We start from the raw sequence: 14,544 nt of genomic DNA on the forward strand, positions 1-14,544 counted from the left end.
TGGTCTTATTATAAAGAACATTAGCGCTTTTAATTTATCTATACACTTTGAATCATCAAAGCTTAACAAGGACAAGGGAGGTAGGGAAAATTGGACTGTAAATGGCACTGGTAACCAAAGTTTTATAGCCACTTCATCTTATTCGTTGACACAAACTATATTGAGTTGTGAGCGGTTAATTCCAGACTAGAAGTGGTCAAAAGTTCAAACAACAATTTTAATCTACAGAAGAAGTATTTTTGACAAATTCATTGTAAATTTTTTAAAGCAAATTTTGGCCAATTTTAATTTTAAATTAAAACTACACCTTATTAAAACGTTATAACTTTATGAATATATATTTTATTATCTTTGATTGTTCAACCCTGTATCCATGATTTGAATTGACCAAGAAACATTTAAACAGACACTAAGAGCCGAAAATATACTGATAACCATTAATATAAATGGAACGTTTTTATAAAACAAAATATTGTTCATGTTATTTTTTTAGCTATTCTTATACAACAGGATGTCTGTCTATTTGGGTGTGCCGAAGGATCCTAGTAACTGCTGAACTGATATGTTTCTCCTTTATAGTGTAAATATAATAAGATATTTAAATGAAATTAAGAAACATTCAAAATGGCTATCTATCCAATTGTATATCTATTTATCTATATCTGGCTACCTAATTGTATATCTATCTATCTATATCTGGCTACCTAATTGTATATCTATCTATCTATATCTGGCTACCTAATTGTATATCTATCTATCTATATCTGGCTACCTAATTGTATATCTATCTATCTATATCTGGCTATCTAATTGTATATCTATCTATCTATATCTGGCTGCCTAATTGTATATCTATCTATCTATATCTGGCTACCTAATTATGTATCTATCTATCTATCCGCTATAAACTAAAACTAATTATGAACAAACAATTAGTGGTTTGGGTAGAGGGGGGGGGGAGGCTGATAAGCATCTTGTTAAACTAGGCCTAACCAGACCCCCCCCCCCTCCCACCTCCACTTTCATAGCGAGCCTAATTTGATTCAATGTCCCACCCCCCTTTAATTATCGTCTGCTAAAAGGCCTTTAGTCGCCCTACTTGTTCTATCTCTCACTCTCTCTCTCTCTCTTGCTCTCTATTTATCTCACTTCATTTAAAAATACTCCTCCAAAATGAAACAGGAATAAATACTCCTATAAACTACTGAATAACTTTTGGTCAGATTTATGCACAAATTAATGGTCGAAAAGTTAAATCTTTACTATGCATTACTGTTGACTGATCTATGCCTAGGTAGGGAGAGGGCATTGGGTTGTTTATTACACTAGTCCTTAAAGTTTTATAATAACGTTTTCTTATTTGTTGGCTTAACAACTTTGCGAACTTTTATTGAATTTTAATTGGTTTGTTTATTAGTGTCCAAATGTTTCAACCACTAATCGTAATCTAATTTTGTGTATGTCCATTAGGGATGTCCATTAATTTATGGGCTATTGTCTTATTCCTTTTAGATTTTTGCTTATGTCTATTTTTTGTATTTCTAAATACTTATTCAGTTTCAGCACTCAATGTTTTGTTCTTAATGATGTCAGTAGTTAGGTTCATTAAGACTAATTTCAGACCAATGTATGGGGGATGGTCAGACAACCCCCCCCCCCTCCCCACCAAATTAAAATAGGGATGGTTTATCTAAAAAGATGTTTTAGTTTAGACAAAGAAATTTAGGAAAAGAAGATTTTAAAAAAACTTATCATTCCCTCAAAAGTTAAAAATATCTACAAAAAAAAAAACATTTGGTTTTATTCTATACTAAATAAATAAGAAATTGTTCGGTTCTACTAAACTTTCCTATCCCTTTTATGGCCAATTTTTATGAGGCTTTGATTAGAAATAAAGTATTTATGGCTAAATAATTTTTCATTATGGCCAGAAATAATTAGTCTTCTTTCTCTCCCCTCTTCTCGTGATGAAAAATTATATTTTACACCAATTTTATGAGGCTATATTATTAAAAAGGTAGATAACTAATTTTTTCCCTAATTTTTAATACATTTTTTATTTCACTAGCATACTAGAGACTATAAAAGAGTACCTACTGTTTTGCAATGTTTGTCGCACGATACTCATAGAAAAAGAGTAGGAGGTATGTCTTGGCCTATAAACAGGCGAAACTTATTTCATACACACTTAGGACTTCTAGACAAGGATCGTGCAATCAAATGTTTGTCTGTTGGATGTTACTTTTTCTAATAATTTGGATGATAAAGCAACGTGTGCAGTTTTAATGCCCTGAGGTCTTAAAACAATCGATCATTTGGAGAACTGTGTACCTAATATGGAATAGAGTCATTTATGGCATCGTATTATAGACAGCTTTCCACGTATATCAAAAGGAAAAATTATGAGATTAAAACCAGTTTTAGTTAGACCTATTGGGCATAAATTCAGAGCTAAACAAAACTGGTTCTTTTAAGCTTTGTATTTAAACATTCGTGGGAAATTTATATTTCAGTATGGGTGAGACCCGGTTCTAATCCAACGGATATTAATTGGTTTCGAAGCCATACTGGAATATATTATATTATGCTGAAGGGTTTACCTGTATTCTAGCCTCTGTAAGACCTATTTTGACCGCCAGTTCCTCTCTGGTGAAAACATCGGGGTAATGAGTTCTGGAAAATGCTTTTTCTAATTCTTCTAACTGGAAAGAGGTGAATGTGGTACGGTACCGTCGTTGCTTTCGCATCTGCAAAAAAGTTTTTTTAAATAAAGATATGTTCTACATGTTAAATAAATACTATTATATTCGTCTGTCTGTGTGTATGCTTTTCAACTACTTGTGTTTCTCTTATTATTCATCTACTAAATATAACATTGACAAATAACATGTCCATCGATTTGTTTGTATCGGATGTCCTAGGTTCTGGATACCTTTTTTAAAATCTTGCTGTATGTATGTTCCTAGAAGTCCATTTTTTCCTGTACATTTTACAGCAATTTAACTATATATCTACCTTCTAATCTGTCCTTATCTATTTTTGATTTATATACCTTGGCTAAAGAATCTTCATCCCCTGCAAGTTCCGAGTCAGAATCTGGGCCGGGGGAATGCCCTGGCGAATCTTCTCCCCCCATACCACCATCATCCTCCCCTCCCATCCCCCCAACACCATGTTGTGAGGGGTGGGAGGAATGGGGGGACAATTGATGGCCTAGATGGTGGTGGGGATGCATGGGGAGGGTGGGGGAAGGTGATGGCTGAGGAGAGACATGTCCACCCCCTTGAGAATGTTCCCTGCGCTCCTCCTGCAGGCCCATAATATTGGAAATTAAAAATGGTCTCGATGCCTTGGTCGCAGTTGTCCTTGGGGTGCACAGATCTTGAGATGAGGGAATAAGGGCTGGGGGTGATTGGTCCCCGCTGCCCCCGCGGCTAATCATTCCACCTTCCTGGGGGTCACTTACCCCCATGCTGACGGCTGGGGGCCCAGCTACTGAAGCCCTGAAAATATGTAAATGTATAATAATTTGAACAATGGTATGTTGAAATATATATGTAAAAGTATAGACTGACATGTTAAAATCAATATAAAGAAGCCTCGCTGCTAAAAAATCCTTTAAGTTAATCTAGTCCAACTAATTATTAACAAATCTGTATTAGAAAATAAATTATTATCATTACAAATCAATCTATCATTGGTTTGGAAAATCTGTCAATCCAATGCTTTTTGCTTGCAAGCCATTACTTTACAGATAGACAGATAGATAGATGGATGGATGTTAAGATAGATGGATAGATAGATATTTGTATTATTACAGGGCAAAGATAAATCTTAATGATACATTTTTTTGCAGCCATCAATCTACATGCAATAAAAATTCAAGGTTGTCAATTAAAGTTTAGATTTAATGCAGCACTGGAATCAAGGTTTTCTATTGTCAAATAATTCACCTAATCATAAATAAATCATGAATAAAAACATTCAACTAAGTAAAAGCTTTTTTTATTACAATGATTAGTTTTCCTAGCGGACAGACGGATTTTCTAAATCTTAAAAGAAAGGCTCCGCTGCTATGAATATCTTATTATGTGAAGTAGTAAGTCTTTTGTCTGTAACTAAGATTTCGATAACTACTGAACCGGTTAGGTTTCAAATTTTAGGGAGTCTTCAAATAGTTCCCGGAATGGTTTTAGTATATTTAATATTTTAGGTTTATGTCCCTAGATGTTAGGGGCACAGCTGCTAGTATTAAATAAATGCATTATATTTTTAAAACCATGATATAAAGTGGACTTGAAAAGCTGATTATTTATTAACAAAGAGAATAATTGACGTTTCATTTTTTCTAAAAAGCGAAGCTTTCCCATAATCTTGGCTTGTCGTCCTTTGGATCTCATCAATAAATTATTTCTAACGTGTTTTAAGTTCTATTTTTTTCCTTGTTGTTTTTAAGAATGATTTTTATTGTCAATTTTATACCTTAAACAATACAATCCATATTTAAAATGAATAATTTCTTTGTATTAGTTTATGTCTGTTACTAAATTGCTCGACTAGACTAGGTTGAAACTTTGCTCACATGACTGTTGTCACCCTTGCATTGTCTAATATGAATCAATTAGGACCAGTTCTATCAATGTTTGGTTTTGTGGTTGTGTCCTACATAGGATCACATTAGGATTACAACTACTTATTATAAAGAAACATGCTGTTATACTTATGTGACAATATGACTGTTAAACTCAGCTTTAAGTTGTATATTAGGCTAATTACTAATTATATTTATAATTGTTCCACAGTTTTTGTTCAGGCCAAGCAATAGCAGCTACCTCCATACAAAACTACCTGTACAAGAGTTTGTAATTCTGCACTGATTTACCTTATCAAAAACTTTAATAGAAAACAAAGACGCTTAGGCAGGCATTCATACAATTAGCAACGATTTTCTTTATTTGCCTGGTCAATTGAAATTTCTAGGCTGTTTTTCGAAAGAAAGGATAGTTAAGCATTAGAAATAAGTACCATTGAAAAAAGTTATTTTGGAGAAACGCCTGCATAATAGTTGAAAGAAAGAATTGAAAGGGGAAAATAATTGGGGAAAAGGTATTTTGAATTATATTAAGAAAGAATGTGAGAGAGAAAGAAAGAAAGACAAAGATAAAGCAATATAATAAAAGGGTTATTGCTTGAAAAGTTTAAATCAAGAAAACGAAAAAAATTTGTAGTTCATTTATGCTTTCATTTTTCTCCAAAAATGGTTGCAAATCTTTGATAGAGAATTTTTCAATTGGTTAGATTATTTAGCATTGTAAATACTCATTATTTGGTTAATTTGGATATGTCACAAGTAGAAAAATCCTTTTCCAAACATTAAAACTGTCTAAGCGTACCACAAAATTTCTAATTTGCGTTTTTTAAAAACAGTTTTTTTTGCGATATTGTATTGTAACCCATCTCGAGAACCTCATAATAGCTATTTAGATGTAATTAGGGCAGTAAAGCGATAATCACAAATGTATTTTACTGACAGCAGAAAAAAGTGTATCATTTGAAAAATGACTTTATACTTTATTATGACAATTTGAAAGAATAGTAAAGTGTACGCTTTAGTAAAAATAATTGTTTAAATCTGAAACAATTTAACATTAAAATAAAAATAGATAAATTAGTAGCTATTGTATTTTAAGAATGAATTACCATTGTAATTATTCTATTTTTTGAAAATAAAATTGTATAATTTAAATGTTACTGTGAAGAAAAGCTAAAAGTCAAACTGTTTTAATTGGACATACGGACACAACCTAAATGTAGAAAACCTTCACTTAAAGGGAGTGTGAACGTAAAAATTTCTCATCTGATTATCAAATCTTAACATTTACTAAGCACATTTCACTACACTGAACAACCAAAAATGTCCTATTCACAAAAATATCCAGGAATAATGCCTTGATTTTATGGTATTTTGGGAGGGAAAAAGGAAAAAACAGGGAAAATCTGAACGTTTTTGTTTCTTATAATGTTTGTAGGGATATTTAACGTGTCATATATAGTTGAAACAATTTACTTACTGTTAAGGATTTATTTTATGCTATAAAATTGCCAATTCGTTTTTTTATAACGTAGTAATTAGGTAATAAAGACATATTTTAAATTCGTATTATTGACAAAAAAATACCTCACTGTCTACAAAGGGTTGAATCTCATAGGTTACATAAAATAATAATATCCTTTTTTATTGTGTTGAACAATAAATAACCCACTTTGGAGAATTAGTTTACACTTTTATCAGACTGTTTATAAAGAAATATTGCGTCTTTATTATTTACAAATTTGTAATTAAAGGTGGGCGAGAGATGGGCCATTTAAAGTTGATTGGATACTAATAAAAAACCTGTTTCTGGCTTTGTTATTGTATTTGGTTTTCAATAAAAAAATATTGCTTATTTTATCAATTTCTAAGTAACTAAACATTGGATTAAAGCAAGGATTATGTTAAAAGTTAGCTTAACTGTTAGGAAAAATCTAGAACTATGTGAAAAAGTTTAATTTTAGCTATAATGGGAGAAAAAAGCAATTTAATGCACATTTTATATAATACGGAAAATTTCTTCCTTTCCCCGTACCTTATAAAAATCGTCGGAAAAAGCCGTTTTTTAAGCAAACAAAAGCGCGTTTTGCTCTATCTGTGAGATATTATGAATGAGATAATGTTAAGATTTGATATTAAGATGAGAAAAATTTACGTTCACAGTCCCTTTAAAGAAAATAATTAACCATGACAAATTTAAAATTTTTCCTTTTACATAGATAATTGAAATAAATTAGTCTATTTTACACCGAATTATTATTTAATTAGAATTGATTTATTCCAAATTAGATTGGTTATCTATTTAATACAGTAGGGGTATGTAACTCGAGGATAATTTCAATTTTCTCCCAAAGACTTTAAATTAAAAAAGACACATTTTAAAATTATCTTTATAAATAGTATTTTTAATATCTATAATACAAAGTAGCTTGATGTCTGTCCGTCTGTCCGTCTGTCTGTCCGTCTGTCTGTCTGTCCCTTAAGATCTCGGTAACCACTGAACCGATCGGATTCTACTCTTCAGGGAATATACCTACTGGTCCTGTGGTGGTTTTAGGCTATTTTCTTGGGGGGTGGGACACGTCTAACCCCCCCAAAAATAAAAAAAACCACCCCCCAAAAATTTTTTTTTTTACATTTTTTGTAAAATCTCAGTAACTGCTGATCAAATTGGGCTCTACCCTTCTGGGAATATACCTACTGGTCCTCTGGTGGTTTTAAGCTTTTTTCTTGGGGGGTGGGACACCCCAACCCCCCCAAAGATAAAAAAATCGCCACTTCCAAAATTTTTAATTTTTCACAATTTTTGTAAACAAAAAACAGTTATTGGGGTGGGGAAACCCCACTGCAACATGGGGCGAAGCCCCCATGAATCCTCCCCCCCCAAAACAAAAAAAAATTTTAATATTTTTTTTTTTTAATTTTAATTTTTGTGTATGTGAACAACCTAGGTTTAATTTTTACAAATTGAAATTTTTGGGTTTAATTTGTACAAATTAAAATTTTTGTGCGTAAAGCGCACAACCTGGGTTTAATTTTACCACAGAGTAATTAAACAAAGAATAATTTTTTTGAATATTTGACTTCCCATAACTATATAGGGTGTAGCCCCTAGAGGCTAGGGGCGAAGCCGCTAGTATTTTATAACTTTTGAATAAAAATAGATAATTAGAATTCAAAACATATTTAATTAGTCGTAAAAATATTTTTTTTTCTATTCATTAAAATAATTTATATATGAAAAGGTCAAAGTTACATTAGTAATTAATAAATTAACCCAAAACAGAGATTTATTTTCTAAAATTTTATTCAGCTTCTTAGATATGTATAATATATGGTAAATAATTCAATCTCCCCCCACCCCCAAAAAAAGTGCTATGGCAGGGCTCAAAAGGGATAAGACAATGTTCTATAAATTGATGTATATTACCAATTATGTTACAAAAAAATATCCCTTATGTAGATTACAATTAGTGGTTCAAACGTGTGTACACTCAACTTAATGAACCAACCAATCAAACCACTGGGGCTAGAAATAGGAGAAAAGCTACTGTGAATATACGACTAAACCCGCAACTTCGTTTTCTTTGAAAAATAGGTTAAAAGATTTTCAAGCATAAATTTCCAAGTCTCTTATTTGAAAGCACGTAGTAAAAGTTGTATTAGTTGTGTTAATTCAAGGCGTAATTTTCTCTTTTGTTCACATAATTGTTCAAAGGTGTTTCTAAAAATTTACATACATAGATAGATAGATCAACAAAAAAGATTGATAGATAGATAAAACACCTATGACCTGACTTTTTTATTATTACAATTATCACAAGACTAAAAATAAATTATTTGATATTATAATGTAAAAGCAGCATTAAAAAAGCATCTATCTATAACTTATACGTAATAAAGTATAGATTTAATGTTTAAGTGTAGATTTAAATTGGTAAATTGACCTTTGTAGGCGATAATTAGGGATTAGGGATTTATTTTCTATAAAACTATTACTAAAAAAGGACACACAATGGTTTTAGGAAAAAATATAACTTTTCATTTTTCTTACTATATGTGTACTTTAATCTTTAGTACAAAATTATCTTCAGTAAATCTATCTCTGTTCAAGCGATAATTAGTTGGTAGTAATGACTATTAACACTATTAAGAACTTTAACATAGATCTAAACATTAAATAAACTTTTTCACTCGAAAGGACACTATTTCAATTTTTTTAAAGACTTAAATGTTGAATTGCTGCGCTTTTTATCAAACCTCCCTGAAAATATTAAAATATCTTATTGAAGGCAAAGAGAGAGGCCTTTTATTTCCCTAGTCCCCAAAGTTTTAAATTATGTATTACGGTATTCTTATTCTTTGTCTCAACAACTTTAAAGACTGAAGTGAATTTTGGTTGATTAGTTAATTAAGCTCAATGTTCAAACGTTTCAACCACTAATTTTAATCAACAAAACATGGCAAGTAGGCAGGGGTCTAAAAACAATAAACTGATAAACTTTGGGGACTATTGAAATAAACAGCCCAATGTTCCCTCCCTCCCTTGCAAGTAGGAGAGGAGGGGATGCCCTATCTTTAGTTCTCTCTCACTCTTGCTAGCTATAATCTTAGAAGATAATCTATGTTTAATGATTTTTAGTGTCATTAAGAACATTAATGTTTGCTGTGTTGGCCCCTTATTAGGCCCACAAATATTATTCAAAAGCGTTTATAATTAACCTTAAAGATTTCTTGATAATTTTATAATTAGTATAAAATCTAATAATGGGATGTTTCCATAGAAAGTATAAAAAGTTTTGTAAATGTTTTAGATCCCAAAAAGCATTTAATAAAAATGTATTCCGTAATAATTCCTTGCAAATAACTTTCTTGTACAATATCTAGCGACCAAAATTCGTGTTCTATTAATAAGATTAAAATGCTACCATATGAACCACATTTTTTATTAGATCAGGATATCCTTTTTATGATACATATTTTGTTATAAATTTTTTAATTTTAATCATGCTCTAGATGGACGTACAAGCTTTTTATTTTGAGGATTGTTAAAATAAGGGGTTTTAAATATTTGAGAGGTGTAATCTAACTTTTTTAACTTTTCAGAGTTGTAACATTAGGGGTTTTAAGATTGAGGGGGGTAAACTCCCCTTTAGCCCCACAATTTGACGTCTATGTTGCTCTGTAGAATTTATATATCAAACATTAATATACAGGGATAAGATTCAGAGATCTAAAGGGATATGATCATGGGCCGATAAATTTATGTACATCCCCAATGATGATACACAATATTATTCCTTCTGTTGGTTGAAACTTTTAGACACTCTTTTTTTAATAAACCAACCAACAAAAATTCCCTAAAGTTGTTAAACCAACAAATAAAAAAACCGGATCATGGAAAGAAAACAAAGTCATTCCTAATTAGGACAGAAGTCACTGGAAATTGATCTAAGGAAGGCTACTTATGTCCTTCATCTAACAAAATCTAACTTAAGGAAGGTGACTTATGTCCTTTGTCTGACAAATTCTTACATTAGGAAGGCTGCTTATGTCCTTCATCTTGCTAAACTTAGCTTTTCTGTCCTTCACATAGCAAAACCTCACAAAACATAGCTTTTCTGTCCTTCACATAGCAAATTCTTGCAAAATATAGCAAATTCTTACAAAACATAGCAAATTCTTGCAAAACATAGCAAATTCTTGGAAAACATAGCAAATTCTTGCAAAACATAGCAAATTCTTGGAAAACATAGCAAATTCTTGGAAAACTTAGCTTTTCTGTCCTTCACATAGCAAATTCTTGCAAAACATAGCAAATTCTGGCAAAACATAACAAATTCTTACAAAACATAGCAAATTCTTGCAAAACATAGCTAATTCTTGCAAAACATAGCAAATTCTTGCAAAACATAGCAAATTCTTGCAAAACATAGCAAATTCTTGCAAAACATTGCAAATTCTTACAAAACATAGCAAATTCTTGCAAAACATAGCAAATTCTTGCAAAACATTGCAAATTCTTACAAAACATAGCAAATTCTTGCAAAACATAGCAAATTCTTGCAAAACATAGCTTTTCTGTCCTTCACATAGCAAATTCTTGCAAAATATAGCAAATTCTTGCAAAACATAGCAAATTCTTACAAAACATAGCAAATTCTTGCAAAACATAACAAATTCTTACAAAACATAGCAAATTCTTGCAAAACATTGCAAATTCTTACAAAACATAGCAAATTCTTGCAAAACATAGCTTTTCTGTCCTTCACATAGCAAATTCTTGCAAAATATAGCAAATTCTTGCAAAACATAGCAAATTCTTACAAAACATAGCAAATTCTTGCAAAACATAGCAAATTCTTGCAAAACATAGCAAATTCTTACAAAACATAGCAAATTCTTGGAAAACTTAGCTTTTCTGTCCTTCACATAGCTAATTCTTGCAAAACATAGCAAATTCTAACAAAACATAGCAAATTCTTACAAAACATAGCAAATTCTTGCAAAACATAGCAAATTCTTGCAAAACATAGCAAATTCTTGCAATAAGGGTCCCAAACTCAAAAACAAATTTACAGCGCGATCCGACCACCGGTTCTTGAGATACGGTGACCTGGTGTCCTTGGTACTGAAGGTAAGATTTGGGAAATGGTTCGAATCCTTAGTAAATTTGGCTAAGTCCAAAAATTCTTTGACACTTTTTCGACCTGGTGTCCTCTCAGTAGGTACGCTTGGTGTCACCTGGGTATTTTTACTTCAAAAATTTGACTAAGCGTCAAAATATTTTTGGACTTAGCCAAATTTACTAAGGATTCGAACCATTTCCCAAATCTTACTGTTGGTACCAAGGACACCAGGTCACCGTATCTCAAGAACCAGTGGTCGGATCGCTCTGAAAATTTGTTTTTGAGTTTGGGACCCTTATTGCTAGAATTTGCTATGTTTTGCAAGAATTTGCTATGTTTTGTAAGAATTTGCTATGTTTTGTAAGAATTTGCTATGTTTTGTAAGAATTTGCTATGTTTTGCAAGAATTATCTATGTGAAGGACAGAAAAGCTAAGTTTTCCAAGAATTTGCTATGTTTGGCAAGAATTAGCTATGTGAAGGACAGAAAAGCTAAGTTTTGCAAGAATTTGCTATGTTTTGCAAGAATTTGCTATGTTTTGTAAGAATTTGCTATGTTTTGCAAGAATTAGCTATGTGAAGGACAGAAAAGCTAGGTTTTCCAAGAATTTGCTATGTTTTGCAAGAATTTGCTATGTTTTGAAAGAATTTGCTATGTTTTGCAAGAATTTGCTATGTTTTGTAAGAATTTGCTATGTTTTGTAAGAATTTGCTATGTTTTGCAAGAATTTGCTATATTTTGTAAGAATTTGCTATATTTTGCAAGAATTAGCTATGTGAAGGACAGAAAAAATAAGTTTTCCAAGCATTTGCTATGTTTTGCAAGAATTTGCTATGTGAAGGACAAAAAAGCTGAGTTTTCCAAGAATTTGCTATGTTTTGCAAGAATTTGCTATGTTTTGCAAGAATTTGCTATGTTTTGCAAGAATTTGCTATGTTTTGTAAGAATTTGCTGTGTTTTGCAAGAATTTGCTATGTTTTGTAAGAATTTGCTATGTTTTGCAAGAATTTGCTATGTTTTGTAAGAATTTGCTATGTTTTGCAAGAATTTGCTATGTTTTGTAAGAATTTGCTATGTTTTGCAAGAATTTGCTATGTTTTGTAAGAATTTGCTATGTTTTGCAAGAATTTGCTATGTGAAGGACAAAAAAGCTAAGTTTTCCAAGAATTTGCTATGTTTTGCAAGAATTTGCTATGTTTTGCAAGAATTTGCTATGTTTTGCAAGAATTTGCTATGTTTTGCAAGAATTTGCTATGTTTTGTAAGAATTTGCTATGTTTTGCAAGAATTAGCTATGTGAAGGACAGAAAAGCTAAGTTTTCCAATATTTTGCTATGTGATGGACCAAAAACCAATTTTATGCAAGATTTTGCTATGTGAAGGATCAAAAAGCTAGGTTTTGTGAGGTGAAGGGAGGCTTCTTATGTCCTCAATCTTGCAAAATCTTTGTTAAGGGAGGCATGTTATGCACTTCATCTAAGAAATTCTCACTTAAGGAAGGCTACTTATGTCCTTCATAGGAAGGTGACTTCTGTCCTAATTTAGGAATGACTTTGTTTTCTTTCCATGATCCAAAAAACCTATTATAAAACTTTTGAGACTAGTGTAATAAACAGACCAATGTCCCCTCCCTCCCTGGCTAAGATTAGATTATAGATATAACTAATTATAGATAGAGAGATAGGTTACTAATAATGATACTAGATAGATAGATAATATCATACGCTATAATAGGGTTCATTACACACTTGAATATCAATAATTAGTTCTATATCATATAATAATTTAAATACAGCATGACCCTCGAAAAAGTATTTTTAAGCATCTGCAGCCCATATTTCTCAATACATTATCAAAAAATGTATATGTCCTTGTTCTCTGTAGATTTCCACATAAGTAGATATAAAAAAATTTTTTGGATCATGGAAAGAAAACAAAGTCATTCCTTAATTAGGACAGAAGTCACCTTCCTAGGAAGGACATAAGTAGCTTCCCTTATGTGAGAATTTGTTAGATGAAGGGCATAACTTGTCTCCCTTAACAAAGATTTTGCAAGATGAAGGACATAAGTAGCCTCCCTTCACCAAACAAAACCTAGCTTTTTGGTCCTTCACATAGCAAAATCTTGCATAAAATAGTTTATCTGTCCTTCACATAGCAAATTCTTGCAAATCATAGCAAATTCTTGCAAAACATAGCATTTATGTCCTTCACATAGCAAATTCTTGCAAAACATAGCAAATTCTTGCAAAACATAGCATTTATGTCCTTCAAATAGCAAATTCTTGCAAAACATAGCAAATTCTTGCAAAACATAGCATTTATGTCCTTCACATAGCAAATTCTTGCAAAACATAGCAAATTCTTGCAAAACATAGCAAATTCTTGCAAAACATAGCAAATTCTTGCAAAACATAGCAAATTCTTGCAAAACATAGCATTTATGTCCTTCACATAGCAAATTCTTGCAAAACATAGCATTTATGTCCTTCACATAGCAAATTCTTGCAAAACATAGCAAATTCTTGCAAAACATAGCATTTATGTCCTTCACATAGCAAATTCTTGCAAAACATAGCAAATTCTTGGAAAACTTAGCATTTATGTCCTTAACATAGCATTTTGGTCCTTCACATAGCAAAATCTCACAAAACATAGGTTTTTCTGACCTTTTTCTACCAGGAGATCAGAACTAAATCAGAACACACAACACACATAACAAGAGTTTTACATAATTTAAATCTGCATAAATTATGATAATTCATTATTATTACCCCTCCCCCCCCCTATTTAAAATTTACCCCTGCATAAATTATGATAATTCTTTATTATTACTCCTCCCCCCCCCCTATTTAAAATTTACCTCTGCATAAATTATGATAATTTATGCTGAGTTAAATGTACTGTTTGAACTTCTATCTAACAGGATATGAGAACTGGGAGGTTGTGACACAAAAGAGGCCAGCTATGGTGCCATGTAGGAAATGTGGCATTGCATTCTAGGGCCTAAAAGGCGTCATAGCTGGCCCCTTTTCAGTCCATCATATGACATGGGAAGGAGGTTGAGGAGCATTTTATGCAGTCTAAATTACCAAGAATGCAATGCCACTTTTCCTACATGGCACCACCTCCCATGTCATATGATGGACACAAAAGAGGCCAGCTATGACGCCTTTTAGGAAAAGTGGCATAGCATAGTGGAATTTAGGCTGCATAAAATGCTCCTCAACCTCCTTCCCATGTCATATGATGGACTGGAAAGGGGCCAATTGAATAATTGTTAATCTGAATGTACTATGTAAACACTCTTGTTATGTGTGTTCTG

At 31.8% G+C, this 14,544-nt stretch overlaps 2 protein-coding genes across 2 annotated transcripts in view; both read right to left on the reverse strand.

Annotated features, from left to right (window-relative positions):
• The window catches only part of LOC145312019 (uncharacterized), a 201,150-nt gene that overhangs the window by 159,794 nt on the left and 26,812 nt on the right, over nucleotides 1-14,544 (reverse strand). The gene's annotated exons all lie outside the window — the stretch shown is intronic.
• Nucleotides 1-14,544, reverse strand: part of LOC145312009 (uncharacterized) — a 35,934-nt gene that overhangs the window by 11,020 nt on the left and 10,370 nt on the right. Inside the window, exons 2-3 of the mRNA XM_080151094.1 lie at nucleotides 3,053-3,503; nucleotides 2,601-2,747 (exon numbers count right to left, since the gene is read on the reverse strand). Of these exons, the coding sequence (XP_080007220.1) occupies nucleotides 2,601-2,747; nucleotides 3,053-3,503 (598 nt within the window). The remainder of the gene's footprint in view (nucleotides 1-2,600; nucleotides 2,748-3,052; nucleotides 3,504-14,544) is intronic.

The sequence above is a fragment of the Acartia tonsa genome, chromosome 2 (genome assembly GCF_053477335.1).
Source record: "Acartia tonsa isolate MP-2025a chromosome 2, ASM5347733v1, whole genome shotgun sequence".
NCBI lineage: Eukaryota > Metazoa > Arthropoda > Copepoda > Calanoida > Acartiidae > Acartia > Acartia tonsa.